Genomic DNA, 18,086 nt, shown 5'->3' on the forward strand with positions numbered 1-18,086 from the left:
GCCCTTTCGGCATGCATGATTCCCTAACCAGGATGGCGGCGTTGGTGTCTCGTCCGCATCCAGTAAGGCCTCAACCCCCGCTAGTCTCCAGTCAGCAAACGGCCTCGAGATCAACCTTGCCGGCGTGCAGGATCAATGACAAAATGCCATCTACGTGGGAGATCATGCAGTGGAAGTCCATATTCTCCGGCCTGGGGTATGCTGATCCTGTCAAGCTGGAAGCGGCCCGGAAGCGGCCCTTTTCTCGTATCTGTTGACTTTCATCGCGACTATTTTCTCACCACCAAGTCACCCAAGTCAAAGAGTGAGCCAAGATGCCTAACCGGCCCGCCGGCACGTCCGCGTTGGTTCCAACGTCATGTCTCACTTACACATGGGATTCAGCTCTGCCCTTACTAATCCCTCGCATGACTCTTAGGACTCGGGACAAGTTTGTGATCAAAGACATCAAAGTCTGAAGCGGATTTCCGCAATGTCTCGCATCACCATATTGAAAACACCCTGATATTACAAGGTTGCACCTGACATTTCAGCCTCGAAAAGCCCAACCGTACCACCGTCATCTATGACGTGCGTGTGGCGTCGTTCCGTCCCGCCTTGGGGAGCGCCATTTTTGAACTCAATTCCCACGATGCAGGAAACGTGGGGTTCTCGTGAAGCTTCTTTTTTGAGACAAACATCTTGCTTCCCTTCGAGCCCTGCCGTCCATAGTTCTAGACCACGTGTGCTCCTCTTTTCCGTTCATTTACTTCAGATTGACCCACGGCCGGAAACTTGGAAATCCGAACCCGCGTAAAGTTTGCGTGGCTTGGTGTGGGGTATCCTACGCCGGGAAACTCAAGCGTCAACATCGTCAGTTCTGTGGGACTGCTTAATATCGCTGTTCTGATAATGTGAGCAGTCACTGCCGGGTCGGAGGACACGGAGGGCTGAATGGAGTGACAGACCCGGTGCAACCCTATGAACAAACACAAGGACGATCAGAATCAGACGAAGCAGCTGTTTCCCCAGATTTCTTGCTTCACCGAGGACAGGAGCATCCTCCCTTACTGGCTCGTTTGCGCTAGCTCTGTGCCCATCAACGGAGCCGAATTGTGGGCGGTGATCGACACCACGTTACCAGTGCTCCTTTGAGACTTCCTAGTTTGCTAGTTTGCGTCCATGTCACCCTAGAAAGTGACACCAACTTTACGATGCGGCTAAGGACCTCGTGTATGTTTAGCGGGGTTCCGCCTTCCCCCGACCGCCTCTTTTTTTTTCTCCCCTCCCGCCAGATCCTTCCGACATGATCATCCGTCATATGGAAAAAATGAGGGACAGCAGGGTTTCTCCGGGAAAGAAGGCTGGCTGAACCGGAAGCAGCAAGAAGGGTCGCCAGAGTTGTCTCTCTTAATATAAACCGCGCCACCCCGCTCTTCTACAACCTCATCTCATCCGTCCTTGGTTAGATCCCGCATCACCAAACGTCGTCTCCAAACCTCAAGGTGCCCAACATTGTTTCTCGAATCTTTCAAGGTACTTGGAAGCTCTCCGACAATCACTGTTGCCTACTTCGCTTACATTGGCCCATGAATTAGACTGGAAACGGATGTACTGACGCCTTCTATCAGTTGAGGTATAAAGACCGGGCTCGTCTCGTTTTCATCAGTATCAGCATCAGCAACTACTACTTCTTCACCATCAAAATCATCATCACCTTACCATCCATCAACATGAAGGCCACCTACGCCATCGCCCTTCTGGGTGCCACTCTGGCTTCTGCCCAGTTCACCAACCAGACCAGACCCTTCTGGCTCAAGTTCACTCCCTGCACCGGCGGCTCCGGCGAGACCTACCTCACCTCGTGCCACTCCGGCGCTGGTCAAGCTGGTCTCTGCCCCGAGACCACGGAGCCCGTCCAGGAAGCCAACCGCCCCACGACCCACACAAACTACTTCCTCAACGAGACCCAGTCTGACTACAATGGCCACCTCCTCGGCGCCCTGACCTGGAACCAGCCCATCGGCAACGGCGACCCAGTCTCCTCCGGCATGATGCTCAACCTGCAAATCGTTAGCAACGGTGCCATCCCCATCTTCTCCCCCGGCAATACCGCCCTCTTCACCCTCGGCTTTGACGAGAACGAGAAGCTCTTCATCTACTCCCGCGCGGACGACTCAAAGGCCGTTGCTGGCTCGCAAGCTCCCTATGGCGACGAGGCGTACTATCGCTGGCACGTCTGCTACACCTTTGTCGGCAATTACTACTACCGCTCCCTCGTCTGGATCACCGCTGGCCCGGCCTCCAACCCTACCTGCGAGGCTGTCGATGTGTACCGCGAGTGGGCTTAAGATATGCATGGAAAGAGCTCACCGGTTCCCAGCTTCGGCTGTGCAGAGAAGCTCAAGCTACATGATCGGTTCTGCAACAACCACACGATAGCAACTCTGGCATTGTCTTTGGTCTGAGTTCCGACACGACTGATAATAATGGTCTACCTCCTGGTTGATGGAGTACAACAAAAGTTTCAATAGTTAATCCTAATAAACTCTACATCAAAAACACTGGACAATCCTTCTTCTCCATCATGATGTTGGTTAATATTCCTTCATATCACGGCTGTCATGCTATCCTACTCTATCGGGCTTAGCCCCAGTCTAGGGCATCATACCAGCATCATGCTTGGCGTGTTGTCGTATCATGAGTATATCGTATTCTGCGGCTTTCTTCAAAGCCCGATCTCATTCAGGACAATTCCCGAAGCCAGGAAAGCGGGAGGCAACCCACATTCATAACAGGATGAAAGTGGAAGCACTCGTCTGAATAAACTTCCGAATCTGATCAGCCTTCTTACCAGACCACCGGCATTCATCTGATCTTCTCAGGTGACCCCTGATAGGTTGTTTACCAGGGACCCTTGTGCATGAGCCGCCCCTGTTGGGAATGACATCGGCGGGGACGTTCTCTCTTGGCGGGGAGCTTCAATGACCATCCCTTCTCAAGTTCATTCGCACCGATCACTAATGCAGAGAAGCCACCATTGCACTGGAAGCTATATGCTGCACAAGTACAGTAAGAATCTGAAGCTTGTTGTCTGAGGTCTGTATCCCGGGCGGCCGAACGATGAAATGGTGGGGTAGATCAATCACGTAAGCGATCACCCCACCAGGCACTTACATGGACTGTGGATCCCAAGCACTGAGAACCAGCTGTACCAGAGTAAGGCAGTCTGGATCTTCTTTCAGTTACTTCGAGACTTTGACGGAAACTCAGAAATTCGAAGATTGTTATTGTCTTAAACTCAATAGCCCCATCAACCGATAAACCATCAGCTTCATGCTTCGGAGACACAGCACCCCAATGAACCCCAAAGGAAATCGGCAGACCGCTTGCTACGCAACGAAGCATGGAAAGTATGGCGGATCCACCTTAAAGAACTTCGGTGGTTTTGTAAAAGCCTTCAGGTGAAGGGAAGTGTGGATGCGAGAGTCCCTGGTCTTGAGTTAGCTGTTGTTGCTCATGCTGACATTCAGCTTTGTGGTCTGGCATCCCACCAAGGATTCTCCAGCCTTGAGTAGCTTACCTAAGGTAGGTAGGTACCAGCCGTACGGTATCGCAACCCAACTGACAATCTTCTCACTGGAATGACCCGAATAAGTTGTTGTCCACGGGATAGTAAGCATCTTTCAAGTCATCCAATATCAGATCGAAAGTATCGTCGAAGGTCGGCGTCGTCATCGTATTGGTGGTAGCAGTCATAGGTGTCTGAACCACAACATCGCAACCGCAGGTAATTTTGTGGCGCTTGATGTTTGACTGGTGGCTTGGGAAACTTTTGCCGCAGGACATCTGGACTGCTCTGCCATGCTTGGATCTGATATGCCTCTTGAGGTTGGAGGCATTAGAGTAGGCTCTATGCTCGCAACCAGGCGCTTCGCACCGCAACTTTGCCTTCGTATCTGTGGCAGGCATGGCGATATCGGTGCGATGGTGTTGCGCTTTAACTGCGCTCAAGAGATGAGCTTTGAGGGTTATTCAAATTGAGTGAAGGATAAGTTAGGATAATAGCTTGGGTTTTCTGCTCCCATTGACAGGAGAGTACCGGTGAGAGAACATCTTGTACTTGACTATATATCCATGGATGAGGAGCGAAATCCTCCACAGCGTTGAAGTGGTCTTGCAGACGTTGAATACTGCAGAGATGGTGTCTTTCATTGAGTTGGCAGTTGAAGTTTGAGTGAAATTTGTTGCGGTGCATTAGTGCTGCCAGGTTCAGTCCAGGGGCAAGCTAGTGCGGAGAGTGGATGCGTGAAGGTGAAGGGCGGCTCCGAAGTGGGTTGCTGCAGATGTCGGCCAGCAGGCCGTAGGATCATTGGTTCGAACGAATGGCTCAGCCGTCCCGTCTGTCTTTATGTAGAAACGACAAGGAGGAGAAGGGTGGCTCTTGTACAGTACAGCACTCTGATTGGTTGGAGTACACTTTAGCCCCATTTCTGAAAACGGGGGGGTGCCAGCGGGAAAATGCCAGTCCCCACCGGGACACTTGACGATTCTCTATCCCTGTACGGTACATAGTGCATAGCGACCATCTACGGCATGACAGACTCCAACGTCGGATCAAAAGTCTGGCTGCACAATGAAGGTAATGATGAGCTTCCTTTTGACCCCAGACTGGCACGCGAAAGATGCAGCGCAGACCTGGACGGGATTGACGCAGCTCGCAACGGCTACCAGGCACCTTGGTAATAGGTACCGGGCACTTCACCTGCCTGCTTCTCTCCCAACACGAAACACATCTGCTAAGATAGGCAGGATTGGATGTAAACATGAGCTCGTAAAGTTGTCAAATCATGTATGAAAAATAATCCTGAGAGTGTCTTGACTTTGAAGAGACACACAAAGCATCTAGATTGCCACCAGAAATTACCTGTAAAATGGAACACTGGTGTCGAAATTATTATGTGGGCGATCACCTGGGAATAGAATGAGGTAGCTACACAGCAAAGCTGGCGGACAAGGTTGGCCGAAGTAAGGTGCCAGGTACTTGATGCTCAGGTTTTTGAATACAATTCTTTCCCCCAAGGAGAGGAGTAGCTTGGAAGACATATCAGTTGAATTATCACCTCGCCTACACCATCTGGAACCCCGAACTCAGGTCATTCTACGTAGGTACATGCACAGCTGTGAGGCACCATGTCTCGCATCCCCAAATAACTACCTGGACTACCTGTCATCCACTCAGACCGCATTACAAAGGATTCCAGCCTGGAAGGCGACCAGTCGAAGTCGTTCGCCGACCGCACACCCGTGCATGTGCCGCCTTACGACAGACTTCCGCAGAATGCTTATCGCTATCGTGATTTTGAAACATTCGAGGGATTTCCAGCTTGGGTTACTACCCGGAGTTCTCTGTCAGTAATCCAAGAGATTGTACTTACAAGCGAAGTCACAACGTGTCAAAAGGCTAACCAATATTCAAAGAAAATGGTCAACTGTTTTTTTCGCCTTTCTCCTGTCCTGGGTCTTGAATGACCATTTTTCAATCTTGCCTTCCACGTCGCGGGCCATTGAAGGGGGTAGAGGCGGGGCACGGGATATCAAGTTACCGTTCTCAAATGCGTGAGGGCGCTCAGGCCAAGCTAACCACTGGCAAAGGGTACCTGTTCTTCCCCAGGAGTCCTGAACCCAAGCCCGTTGACCCAAGCCCGTTGACCCCTGACTCCAAGGGTACCATTGCGTCTTTCGCTGGTCAATACGCCAGTCTCGGGCCTCGTGACATGCAGCTCGATTCTATGTATCCACCTGGGGACCCCAACCTTACCCCCACACAGACTCCACCGATACCTCACTTACACGGGCTTCGGTCGGAACGTCATCCACGCGCACGCTGCACTAGGATACGTACCTTAGTCACTTTCATTCTCTCCATCTGTAAGGAGCACGTTCAACAACACAAGTCTCTGAATGCACTAGACAGCACTATTCTTTGACCGAACTACTGATAATGATATCTGTGTATTTATCCGGATTTATAAACCTAGAAGAATCTCTTCGCAACTGCAAATGGAATGACCAGCTGTCCCTCTAGGTATCCAAAATCCACGACTGAATCACGCGTCCTTCGCCGAAAATAAAAAAAAAGGTTTGCACGCTATCCCTTGCCAGCTCTGTATCGTCATCTTCTATGCCTGCGTACGAGAGTCGATTGACAATTCAGCCACGACGAATTTTCGTTCTTAGGATGATCTTGTGATCACAGGAGCTCGAACGGGTAGTCCTCGTTGAGATAAATCACATCGTTGAGGTCTCCCAGAGAGGTATCGTAGGTAGGATGGAAGTACGGTGTCTCAGCGACACCGGCGGATAGCCTTGTAGGTGACTCCAAGCTGGCATGTCCGTTGAGTGTCGATGGTGAGCCCGTAATCGCGCAGCACCTTTGACAAGTCAATTCATGACGTCGGGTATTGCTTGCGTGGTTTGGTAGCCTCTTGCCGCATGGCATGTACGCTGCCGGGCCATGCCGGGCCTTGTTGTGTCGTTCGAGGTTGGCTCGAGTCGAGAACTTTGTACGCTCGCAGCCGAGCTCTTTGCAAGTGAACCTGAGAGGTAATTGAGCCTTGGTGGCAGACATTGTAGTGGGTACTGTCCACCGCTTTTTAAGGACAAGTTTATAGAGGGACTGTCGCTGTGGAGAGGGACGCTGAAGTCAGGATTGCAATTCGGATTTTGCTTGTCTGTTCCTCCCTCCAGAACGAGGGAGATAATCTGCCATCTTTATACATGTGTTCGGCATCTTGTGAGTGAGGATGCGAGCCTCGTCACTGAACGAACTTCCCTTCTTGACGTACCGACTCAATGGCTACCTTATAGGGAAGCACGATTGTGGATGCGGAGAGCGAGGTGGGGTGGGGTGCGGGAGCGGTCTGCAGGGCGGCCCATCACCCCTGCACGCGGCAGGCGGTTTGATAGGGCGACCGCTCAGTGTGCATATAGCATGTTTGCTGGCGGAAAAGCACCTACCACCTACCTCAGGCAGGGCCAACCGAGCGGGCCCCTTTCCCATTTTATCCTCTAGCCTTCGGCGATTGGGTGACTCCAGGTACCCATATAAGGCAGGCTTCGAGAAGAAGTCTAGCAGGTTATCAGCTTCCTTTGACAAGGAAAAGAGACGCACATCCCGTGTAACGCCACTTGTTATGTCAGTCTGAAGCTATTTCTTTCTACATCTACAGTCTGGATCACTTTCCCCTCATCGCTCATGTTGCGAGATAGACTAGCCTGGTTTGGTTCGCCTGTCCAGGACGCCTGTCCAGGACGCCTCCTGAGTATCAAGGGTTCTCCAGACCCCTGTGTTTGTACGGGACATACATTCCATAAGCCTCCATGACCAAATCTACATCTGGGAGTTCCAATATCTCCCATACCTCTGGACCACGATGCTAATTGCACGGGGAAACGCCTACCAAAGCCGTGGTTTTCTAGGGGCAGGGGGATTTGCACACCAGAAATCGTTCTTTCTGCTAGTTGTATGCCGCTTGATTGGACAGTACCCCCAAAATAAGTAGTACCACTTCGTGTACATAATGCAGCTTTTGTGTTAACTTGATGGCAAGTGCACCCATTTCTCTTGTATCTTGCCCCATCATGCTAGCAGAGCCGCCTTCTTTGAATGGAGAAGAGATCTCAAAGATTCGAAGATTATCTGGTCTCTGTCGAGAGTACCCTCCTTCCCGGCTAGGTCTATGGGCGCTTCCTCTCGAGAGAAGGTCGGTACATGGCACGGTCCGATCGCATGCAGGGACCGTAATTCACAAATGGGAGATAGTGCTCAATGCCGACGAAGGACCACATCTCGTCGACTAAATGCATGGGGGTAGGCTGGATTGCCAGTGACCACTTGGCAGGCGTCGCACTCTGGACTCTCGGTTGTTGCCTGTCGGCGACAACTACCGGACGGTCCGGGATTGGCGGAAGGCGTTCTTATCGCTTAGGCTAGTCTCGGGAAGCGACACTTGCGACTCCGTATGCTCCTCCCAATTCTCCAAGTCTATGGCTAATGCAGTGGGCTTACGATAGGGAACTTGCTTATTGCAGCTTTGCCGATTCTTGTTAACGGAGTACTTCACCAGGCACACATGTCAGACACTTTAGCTTGAACACTGCGGTGCACGAATGAACCTGAGGTACTGGAGCCATGTGAGCCACTTAATTTTGTTGGAGGCCGTATGGCCAGACTTTGGAGCCCGAGTTGTGCCAACATTACCTGGTCGGGGCACTCCACACGCAACACCGAGTCCCCAACACCTTTCACCGAGGCTTCACCTCTACCTCACTTACATTGCTCCGTCTCGGCCGACCAAAATTCTCGCCTCCGTCTCACTTTGGCCTTCGGATACCAGACCATCCTGGGCTGTCACCCGAAACACCTTGAAGACAAACATCGGAAAGTCTATAACGCTGCGAGGCTTTCTCGCTTGGTGTACAGTAAATTTCCCTGATGCATAAGTACCCAAGTTGCAAGGCATGTAATGAATACACAGACGTAAAAATCCATGTTCATGTCTCCTCGTGTGCATTCCTTACATAAGAATGGCTAGCTCTCCCCTTAAAAGGCGCCGGGGTGGCGTCGTAGCATTTGCCAAGTTGACGGGAAGGACCGTTGGTAAGTTCTATGCTGGCAGGCTGCCCCCACTATACATAGGTACAGGCTCAATATCTCCAAGGGCGCAGCGTCCCAAAGCGTCTTTCGACTTTGGGCTACTTGCGACGTTGTCTTCCATGGGATTTATCATGAGGGCTGTAGCTGTTGGGACTTGATGCCCGGAGCGCTGGCACCGAACACCATTAGCGTACTGCTCAGCTCAATTGCCTCATTACTCACGACATATGCGACGCAGAACATTCTCCGCCTTGTAAAAAATACCATGTCGCCCACTAACACTCTCTCAAACATCGGTGCTTTCGTCGAAGCGCACCCAATGTAAAGTCGGCCGCAACATTGGTGCAATCACCGTCACTACAAGGAACTGTCAAAGTCTCAGATAGAATCCTGGACTTCCGCGACTTTTCTTCGTCGAAGCCCGGCTGGCGATTTTCTATCAGAGACTAAGAACGAAGTGAGAGTTCATTCAGTCACATTTTACTAATGGTCGGGATCCACCTCACTTACCCAGGCCGGGGCCCCGCACGTGCCACCCCACTTGGCGTTGGATTCCCGCCATTCCGCCCTTGGCGGGGTTCACTCACGGGTACATCAAGAAGAACCAAGCCTTTTCTTTACTTGAACTTTTGGCAGGTCGCATGGACGGAATTTTGTGTATTATCAAGGGCAATTAGCGTACAACAAGCTTTGCTACGTATGAAAAAATGGAATAGCCAGCTCTGCCCCGGGTATAAGACGTTCACAAATCCATTGCACACCGTTCCTTGCCACAAGAGAGTGGAATTGCTCCTTGTCATTGGGTGCACCGTGTTGATACCTGTTCTGACGGCATGCGAGCCACCAAGTCGGTCTTGCTAGGGCCGCTATTCCGGCTGGAGGATTTCGGAAGTATAGTCCTCCATGAGAAAGCTCATGTCGATGAACTCTCCTAAATGAAATTCGTGGGTGGAATTGAAGTCCGTAGTCTCCATGGCACCGTTGGTCGCGCTCGTAGGTGACCCAAAGCTGGTTTGCGCAGCGGGACTCGAAGGCTGATCAAGGGCTGTGCAGCATTTTACACACGCCTTCTGGTGGCGCTTAATGTTCGACTTATGATCTGGAAGGGCTTTTCCGCAGGACATGCGAATAGCAGTGCCGTGTTTGGAGTGATTGTGCCTGTTGAGATTGGATCGAGTGGTGAAAGTGGTGAGTTCACAGCCAGGCTTCTCACAGCGAAGCTTTGAGGGTACTGCACCCCTTTGAGCAGGCATGGTGAGAGAATTTAACGTTTACCTGGCGGGTTGACTGCACTCGAAAGATGAAAGGCAAAGTTGCAAGGTTGAAATCTGGCTATTGCATGTCTATTCTCCTCGCGAAGGCAAAATTAATGGCAAAGCCATCATTTATACATGTATTCAGCATCTTGCAAGAAAAAGAGGATTGCGAGCATTTCGCCAAACTGAAGTGAGTAACCTCTGTCCGAATGTTCCCTCTGTCCAATGAGGTCCAATGAGGTGCGCGTCTTTGCACTGCCTCCTTCTTGGCACCACATGTGGGAGATGCAAACTCTCACACATCTTTTCTAGACCATGGCATCGCATGACATAACCGCCGCCTCCCACTACGAATGCTCAGCACAGAGCTCCGGAGGAGACCTGTTCTGGTTTTCTGTTCCTCTGGAGAGGCGCGTATATGGCAAGATCTGATCAGAAGCAGGAACCGCTATTCACGTAAGGCAGAATGAAGTCCCACGCCACAAGATCACGCTTGGCCACGACTATTAACAGGCGCATAGAGGTGAAACAGGTTGCCGGTCATTACCTGGCACGCGTCTAAGCCTGGAATTTTCGATGTTCCTTCCGTATGGTATTCAGTGGACTGTATCATAGCTTTTTTAAAAAAAAAAATTCATGTCGCGATGACCAGCCTGGGAACAGAAGACTTGCTTGCTTCTACGTCATTTCCAAATTTGTAAGTCTATAGGGTATCACGCCAGCCACATAAGACAGCCTCACCCTCTCACTCCTCACTCATGCCTCACTCCTCGCCCCTCCCTCCTCTCTCCCCTCAGTTCCAAACCCCAGCTCCCGTTTTGCCCCCGCTACCTCAGCTGTCATGCCGCAATTACCTTTCCCCTCCTCCTCACCACCTCAATTCGCCGCCAAAATCTCCGCCGCATCAGGCGCAGAGCTATGATCCCTCTTCCCGTCCGCCATCTTAATCATCTCGGCCTGCTTCTTCATCCTCTCCGCCTCGGCCTGCTTCGAATGGCTCACGTACGTCCCGTACCGCAGCGTGCCCAGCGTCAACACCGCCATGAACAGGATCCCAATCACCGACCGCCGGATCAAGATCCACCGCAGGCCCTCAATCTCCGATTTGGCGTCGCTGCTTAGGTGAAGGCTGATTTTGTAGTTGATTTGTTGGATCTGGTCACCATCAGTACGATCATCCTCAATCTTCGAGAAGGATCAGAAAACAAAAGGGGCACTCACCACACTATCACCAGCCTTCTGCTCCTCCCTCACCGCCATCTTGCGATCGTTAAACATACCCCTCACGTTATCATTCAGCGTCAGCAGCTCCTGGTTCAGACTCTGCGTCAAGATATCGACCTCGTGCTGCAGCAGCGTCCTCTTCTGCCGCATCTCCTCGTCCGCCAGCTTCTGGTTGTTCTTCACCTCCGTGCTCAGCTCCGAACACGCCGCCCGGAACAGATACGTCTCGTTCTCGACGTCGCTCTTGCTCACCAGGCTCTCCTGCGCCACATCTAAATTCTGGGCCAGGATCGCGCGGATCGCCTTCATCAGCGTGATGGCCTGGTCCTTGCTGTACCCGCCGCCCTCGAGGTCTTTTACGAGCGAGTAGCTGTCAAAGTGGTGCACGTAGGGCGGGGGCGCCATGTGCGGGTGCTGCTTGGCGACCTCTTCGGGGGGTCCCATGTGTAGGATCGCCTCGAGGGGCCCGCTCTTCTTCGCCTGGTCGCGGGCTTCCTGCTTTGCGGCTTTGGCTTCCTCCGCCTCTTCGGGCTGTTGCTGCTGCTGCTGTTGGTCTCCAGAGGCGGCACCCGTAGCGTTGGCCGCGTTGTTCTCCGCTGTATTCGATGCTGTCGTCGTCGTCGCCGAAGCTGCCGCCGTCTTGGGATTTACGCCGTCGTCGGTCGCCCCCTTGGACGCACCGACCGCAGCCTGCCCGGGACTCGCCTCCTTTCCATCACCCGCCGGCGCCGGCACCGGTGTTGTCGTCGTCGTCGCTGTCGCAGACACAGGCTCAACCCCCTTTCCGTGTCTCGGCGCGAAACCCGACTGCTGCGCCCCAGGCGTAGGCGCGAACGCGGCGTACCCCCGTCTCCGAACCTCGGCGGGTCCCCGTCTCCGACATGATTTCGACGCCGCGCGGCTCGTCGTCGCCGTAGTCGTCTCGCTGAGGCGTATCGTCCGGAAAAGGTGCGGATACAGAAACGTTAATCGTGCAGGCTGCATCGTGTGTGTGGAGGTGTGTGGTGGTCGTGGTGGTTGTGTAGGGAGAAAAAAAGAATTGGGAAATTTGGGGGGTGATGGAAATGGGAAAGTAAAATGGCAGCGGATACACCCGTTCAGGTTTAATCTCCACGATGGTACGTGTGGGGGGGGGCACGGGGTCCAGTGTGTCGGAAGGCTAAGCTCAGGAACCCGACGTTTAATACCGGCGTCTGGAGGGAGCTGTTTCCCCCTGATGTCATTGGGTGGATCCCCTGCCGCTTATCCAAGGTAACCCCGATGCCGACCTCGCTGTCGGGTCCGTTTCCGAAAATGCGGAAAATCTGCCGAGGACTACGACTTACACAATCTGGCTTACACTGGGCGTCGAGGTGATTGGGAATGTTATACACCGCAAACAGGTAATCCCTTGAATGACTTCAAGCGACTCCCTTACTCTCACCTCACGCTCACAATGACACGTCGCCAAATCATCAGAAACTGTCCATACTCTCACGTCTATTGACAGGTCTAATCCGTCAGACTAAGACTGGTATCGCCTAGACACGAATAATTCAATAAAATACAAGAAGACTCGAAAAATATCATCTGCGCCTGAAAATGACCAGCCCCGATGCCCCCTTTGGTGGAAACCCGACAAACCCCCGATAGGAACCTGAAAATTCCAACCGGCCGCTTTCCGTGTTCGTATCGCTCAACCATTGTTCCTGTGATAAACCCTTCCAATGGCTCTTCAGAGACCTCAGACTCATTACTTCGCAAAATAAAAGTTCAGAAAACTTTGCAACCAAAAAAAAGAAGCAACAGAGAATCATGTCCGTTTTGGGAACCCTCGCCTTTCCCCAAATGTTTGTCCAAGCAGATTTTCTACCGTTGTGACCGTGTTCCAGCCATGTATGTGGGTGATTTTTTTTTTGGAGTTGCATATTCAGATCAGGTATGTGTAAACAAAATTAGGTAAGTGTTCGTCGTCTTTTTTTCTTCTCTTTTAAACAAGTCTGGCACATGGGCCGGGATCGTCAAGTCCGTTTGGTGTCGTGATGCATGTCCGAAGCAACCGTAGACGCCGTCATCGCAAAAGATTCATGTAGTACTGTTATCAGGCCTCCTCCACTTGCACCTTGAGGCTGACACCTCCGGGCGCGCTGGACTTGTTATCGTCCTCGGCAACTTCGCCAACGGCACTGGCGCTGGTGCTGGGCGGGCTGCTGCTCTGGGGGCTGTTGGGCTCCATAGTCAGAACCGGGGTTGGCGCGGCCGAGTTGGTGTCGGCCTGGGATCCCCCAGACTTGGACGGCGTCGTCTGCGTCGTCGCGTAGATGAGTCTGTCAATGGCGGCGAGCTGGCGGCTGGTGCTGGTCTTGCGGAGTGTCTGGAACTGGGGTCGCATCTCCTCCACAAAGGCTTCGCGTTCGGCACCCTCGAGCTGGTTCAGCAGCTTCTGAATGACGTAGTTGCCGTACTGGTCCTTCATCATCAACTGGAGCGAGCTTGTACCATCGCTCGCCTGGGAAATGATTTGCTCCCGAATGCCCTTGCGCTCTTCCGCGTTACCGTACTGGATGCACTTTTCCACAACGTTGGACGCAAACTTGTGCTTGGACAAGGTGACCAGCTGCGCAATGACAAGCTGAATGATTCTCGATCGGTCCTCAGGCATGCCGTGCTCGATGATGTGCTGCACGACGTAGTTGCCGTACTGGTCGGTGATGAGAACCTGGGTCGAGTTGTGCAGCTCAGCCAAGATGGTCTCCTTGTCCTGCTCTGTGCCGTACTCCAGCATGCGCTGAATGACCCGGCAGGCGTACATGTGAGCCGCCAACTGGCTGACTTGGCCGCGGAATGCGTCCATGACGAAGTCAATGTACTGGCGGGGAACCAGCTCGATAATCTTCTGCACGACGTGGTTGCCGTTCTGGTCCTTGACGACCTTGAGGATCTCGGGCTCCAGCTCCTTCACAAGCTCGGCCTGCTGCTCGACGAGAACGTGTTCCAGGGCCTGTGATTGTTAGCTTCGTCCACTTTGCTACGCGAATATGCACACACCTTTTGGACAACGCGGCAGGCGTACATCTGCATGGACAGGTCGACAACCTTGCCCTTCATCTGTGACGCCAAAACCTTCTTTTGGACCTGGTTGCCGTGCTCAAAGAACTTTTGGATAACGTAGTTGCCAAAGACATCCTTCATCAGTTGGATGGCGTTGGGCTCAATCTCGCGGAACACCTGATCCTTCTCATCACTGTTTGCAGTTTCGAGCTTTTGCTGGATGAAGCGCGATCCGTGCTGGTCGCCACTGAACTCGACAATGTGGCTGTAGATATCCTTCAGCTCGTATCGCTTGTTCGACTTGGAGCTGGACCTGAACTCCTCCAGTAGCAAGCTGCGGACGCCCTTGCCAGGGTCCTGGTCCTTGCTGGGCCGGATAGGCATCACGCCCGGCATCGAGTACGGCGCCATGTGCAGGCCGTAGCTCGGTAGGGGAAGCGATGGACGTCCGTAAGGGTCGAACATTTGCGGAGGATACTGGCCCGCAAAGTTGGGAGTGTAGTAGGGTCCAGGGTAGAACGCGGGCGCCTGCGCCTGGATGAAGGCGGGAACGGGCGTTCGGCGGTCGCCATCCGGGACCATTCTCAGATCGCGGGACGACGGCCGTTGGGTCCACAGGTCAGATGCTTGAGGCGCATATGTCTTGGGGCTAGCGACAACCCGGTACTGACCAGAGGCACCGGCGATGCGGTCGGCGGAACCGCGTTTGTACTGAGCCGCCATGGCGTCGGCGTACATTTCGCCAGTGATGGCGGCGTTCATGTCGCTCCTCCAGGGCTGAGACACGGGGTTGAACTGGAAGTTCTGCGCACCGGCGGCGATGCTCTGGGCCTCGTCGAGAGTGAGGGACTTCTTGAACTGAGGAGCGAGGTCCGTTTCGTCCATCTGTCTGCCGTTGGCCATAAAGGCCCTGTTGTTGGTAGTCTGTGTGGGGAAGGAGGAAGAGTGGCCGGGGATGGCGGGACGGCTCGAGGCAATCGAGTTGCTGGGAGTGTGGCCATAACCCCCAAAGTTGTCTCGGAAGGCAGGGGGCGAATGGTGCGAGTCGTCCGACTGGCGCGAGGGAGGAATGCTGCTGTCTCTCGAGGGAGCACCCACCACGCCAAGATTCAGATAGGCGTTGTCTTTGGAACCTCGCTTCTCCTGCCTTGCGTACGAACCATCAAAGGCGCCGCCGTAGCTGGGCCCAAAGCCTGTGTTCTCCTTGTCCTCCTCCAGGTATGATTTCGGCCGTCCATTGATGAGGTTGCGTCCCTGCCCGACGGCGTTGTTGTCGAAGAAGGAATTGCTGTTGTGGATGCTGTCGCGTGTGCGATTCGGCGAGGTACTGCCTGATGCTGAACGAGTCTGGGTGTCTTGGTTCCAGGGATTCTGAGTCCACGTGTCCGCCTCCGAGTTCGCAGCGAGGGCACCGGACCCTGATGGCTGTCCGGCGAAGCTGTCTTCCGGGCCTAGTACATCACATAAAGTCAGCTTCCAGTCCATCAATCAATCATCGTCCCGGTCAACCGTACCTCTGGGGTCTCTCTTTCCTGCGCCGCCTGTGTACGTTGTGTTCCAGATGTTTTGCGAGTACAAGTTGGAGCCTGTGAAGCCGGGGGCAACGCTGGCGGCAGGCTTCTCATTCTGGCCGTTTGCCATGGGGAAGCTTCCGTACCGACCTGCTGGCCGGGCCTGGACAACGTGGCAGGTTAGCAAAGTGGCAGCCATCGGTGGAGGGTAGAAGGAACAGCAAAAGAGAAAGTAAGGCGCGAGGCAAGCTTTTTTTGAGTTGTTTGCCAGGTCTAGGCGAAGTTCCGAGCGCCGAATTGGCGACTCGAGCCAAGAGGCCATGAGGCCGCTAGGGAAGCGCAGTCTTGACACACACGGCCGCGCGCTCGCATCTTCGCGACCCGGAGCTCACCCCCATCGGACCTCACGTGGAGTAAACGGGGCAGCGACTTACGGTGGTGGTCATGTTTGTGGTCGGTCTCTGCGCAAGAGAGACGGTCGCAGAAGATGCGGTCGAGTGTCCGGGGGATGCGGAGAGAGAGGAGGAGCGAGGGTTTCCGGAGGTTGACCTTTTTTTTTTGGTGCGGCGAACGGGGGGAAGTTCGCGGCTGCGATGGTGAGATCGGATGCACCTCGCTTGCTGCTTGATGCTGCTGTTTGGATATGTCTGTCACACAGAGGTGCTGTGGTGGCTGGCGAGAAGCGAGAGGACACAGAGGTTGAAGGGCACGTCTATGTGGCTGCACACACACACACGTAGAGGGCGCAGCTGCTTGTGGGAAGTTTTGGGTTTTCCGGTCGTGAATTATATACGATGTAGGTGTAAACTTTTTCTTGCGACAGGAACTTTCTCCAGGAATCGTCTATGGCGCGCGGACTAAAAACGAAGGGAGAACGGTGGGCGTCAGCAAAACCAGGCAGACTGGGGGGGCAGAAATTCTAGCGCGAAGCACAGGGTTGATTGTTGAGGAGAGGGTTTGCCCGCTTTAGTCGTGAGGGAGGGAGGCGAGCGAGGAGGAATAAGGTGAGGGATGAGGGTGCAGGTGTGCGTACTTGGATTATGTAGAAAGAAACAAAGCGAGTGGGCTCGTCCGGGAAGGCAAGGTATGTGGGAGAGCAATAGCGGGATGAGAGGGATGGAGGAATGTGAGGATGGGCGAGGATGAGGGCGAGAGAGATGACGAAGAGAGAGAGAGAGGGAGGAGTACGGATAATGTACGGAGAGTAAGGTAACTCTGTCAAAGGTATGTAATGTATAGAAGCGACCGGAGGCTCTTTTGATGATGTGGAAGACCAAAAATGTACAGTAATAATAGAGTAGACACAGAACAGAAAACACCCGACAGGTCAAGCGTCGCTGGTAAGGCTGATTAGGTTGATTGTTTGATGGAGCGCCCGCGGTCGGCTGGGGCGAGGGACAAGACGGGAGCGGGCAGCTAATAACTTTGTAGGAGATTTTTTTTGCGCAATCCAATATCGAGGACAAGTGCACCCTGGACCTTTGGGAAAGTCGTGGGCTACCAGCTGGGACCTAGACTTGACCTAAAAGCCTGGCCTTGGGACTGGGAGACTTGGAGACTGGAGACTCGTGTGGGAGCTGCAGTAGCTGCGACTTGCAGATGGACTAGACGGAGGGAGGCATCCACTGAGAAGAACGGAGACGGGGCGGGAGGACAGGAGGGTGGTGAGAGGGGGAGTTTGAAGGGGAGCTGACATGGAGCTTTCCTGTCTAGGGTGTGACCCAACTGCCCCAAAGTGGCCCTCTATTCCCTCTTTCTTTCTCTCTCTCTCTTTCTGCTCCTCAGTCTTGAGGAGTCGAGGGGTCAGGGATGCGACCGGGGGTGCATTGGAACTGGAACTGGAACTGGGACTGGGAACTGGGCCTAGGACCGGGACTGGAGATGGGGGCCCTGGGAGTTGGACGATGGAGCCGTGGGAAGAAGGGGGGGAGGGGACCCGACAACACAACTTCGGGGAGGCAAAGCCGCAAAATGCAGTAAGAAACAAGGTAGATAGACACCCACGACACCGTGGTAGACACCAACGGGAAGGATTGATTGATGGATGGCAGACGGGAAGGGGTCAGTCATGCGAGGGATGGGGATGTGAGGCCGGGTACGGATGGAAAACGACACACACACATTCTTGCCGGTAATTATCGTACCTCTTTTTTTTTCTGGCTTGCTTGCTTTGGAAGGGGACGCCAAGGTGCTCAACTCTGTATAGCTTGGTGACGGTGTGAATAGAGTGCGAGGTAAAGTAGAGACAAGCAATGAAGGCGGGAAAGGAGGGAGGCGAAAGGACGGGAGAATGAGATGGGAAAGATCAGAATAGGCAGACAAGGGGGGGAGGGGCAATGATAGTTTGGCCCTGCTATTGGATCCAACCCAGAGACGAGAGACGAGACTTTGCGCCGAACTTACCAAATCTTGTACTCCTGTCTTGCG

At 53.5% G+C, this 18,086-nt stretch overlaps 6 protein-coding genes across 6 annotated transcripts; 1 reads left to right on the plus strand and 5 right to left on the minus strand.

Moving 5' to 3' along the window:
* Positions 1 to 1,712: 1,712 nt before the first annotated feature.
* On the plus strand, positions 1,713 to 2,330 carry CPAR01_08873 (uncharacterized protein; the record flags this gene model as incomplete). Its single annotated transcript, XM_060493140.1, has 1 exon — positions 1,713 to 2,330. One exon carries the CDS (start codon positions 1,713 to 1,715, stop codon positions 2,328 to 2,330), a length of 618 nt encoding a protein of 205 aa, XP_060347270.1.
* Positions 2,331 to 3,615: 1,285 nt separating this feature from the next.
* CPAR01_08874 (uncharacterized protein) lies at positions 3,616 to 3,951 on the minus strand (the record flags this gene model as incomplete). Its single annotated transcript, XM_060493141.1, has 1 exon — positions 3,616 to 3,951. The coding sequence occupies one exon, from the start codon at positions 3,949 to 3,951 to the stop codon at positions 3,616 to 3,618; it is 336 nt and encodes a 111-aa protein (XP_060347271.1).
* A 2,281-nt stretch (positions 3,952 to 6,232) lies between these two features.
* Positions 6,233 to 6,610, minus strand: CPAR01_08875 (uncharacterized protein; the record flags this gene model as incomplete). The annotated part of the gene is made up of 1 exon (XM_060493142.1): positions 6,233 to 6,610. The coding sequence occupies one exon, from the start codon at positions 6,608 to 6,610 to the stop codon at positions 6,233 to 6,235; it is 378 nt and encodes a 125-aa protein (XP_060347272.1).
* A 2,894-nt stretch (positions 6,611 to 9,504) lies between these two features.
* CPAR01_08876 (uncharacterized protein) lies at positions 9,505 to 9,891 on the minus strand (the record flags this gene model as incomplete). Its single annotated transcript, XM_060493143.1, has 1 exon — positions 9,505 to 9,891. One exon carries the CDS (start codon positions 9,889 to 9,891, stop codon positions 9,505 to 9,507), a length of 387 nt encoding a protein of 128 aa, XP_060347273.1.
* An 879-nt stretch (positions 9,892 to 10,770) lies between these two features.
* CPAR01_08877 (MOZ protein represents a chromatin-associated acetyltransferase) lies at positions 10,771 to 12,102 on the minus strand (the record flags this gene model as incomplete). The annotated part of the gene is made up of 2 exons (XM_060493144.1): positions 10,771 to 11,049; positions 11,116 to 12,102. The coding sequence occupies 2 exons, from the start codon at positions 12,100 to 12,102 to the stop codon at positions 10,771 to 10,773; spliced, it is 1,266 nt and encodes a 421-aa protein (XP_060347274.1).
* Positions 12,103 to 13,198: 1,096 nt separating this feature from the next.
* On the minus strand, positions 13,199 to 16,105 carry CPAR01_08878 (uncharacterized protein; the record flags this gene model as incomplete). Its single annotated transcript, XM_060493145.1, has 4 exons — positions 13,199 to 14,098; positions 14,146 to 15,599; positions 15,663 to 15,822; positions 16,094 to 16,105. The coding sequence occupies 4 exons, from the start codon at positions 16,103 to 16,105 to the stop codon at positions 13,199 to 13,201; spliced, it is 2,526 nt and encodes an 841-aa protein (XP_060347275.1).
* Positions 16,106 to 18,086: the final 1,981 nt, after the last annotated feature.

The sequence above is a fragment of the Colletotrichum paranaense genome (assembly GCF_030867605.1).
Source record: "Colletotrichum paranaense strain IMI 384185 chromosome Unknown Scaffold_7.1, whole genome shotgun sequence".
Taxonomy (NCBI): domain Eukaryota; kingdom Fungi; phylum Ascomycota; class Sordariomycetes; order Glomerellales; family Glomerellaceae; genus Colletotrichum; species Colletotrichum paranaense.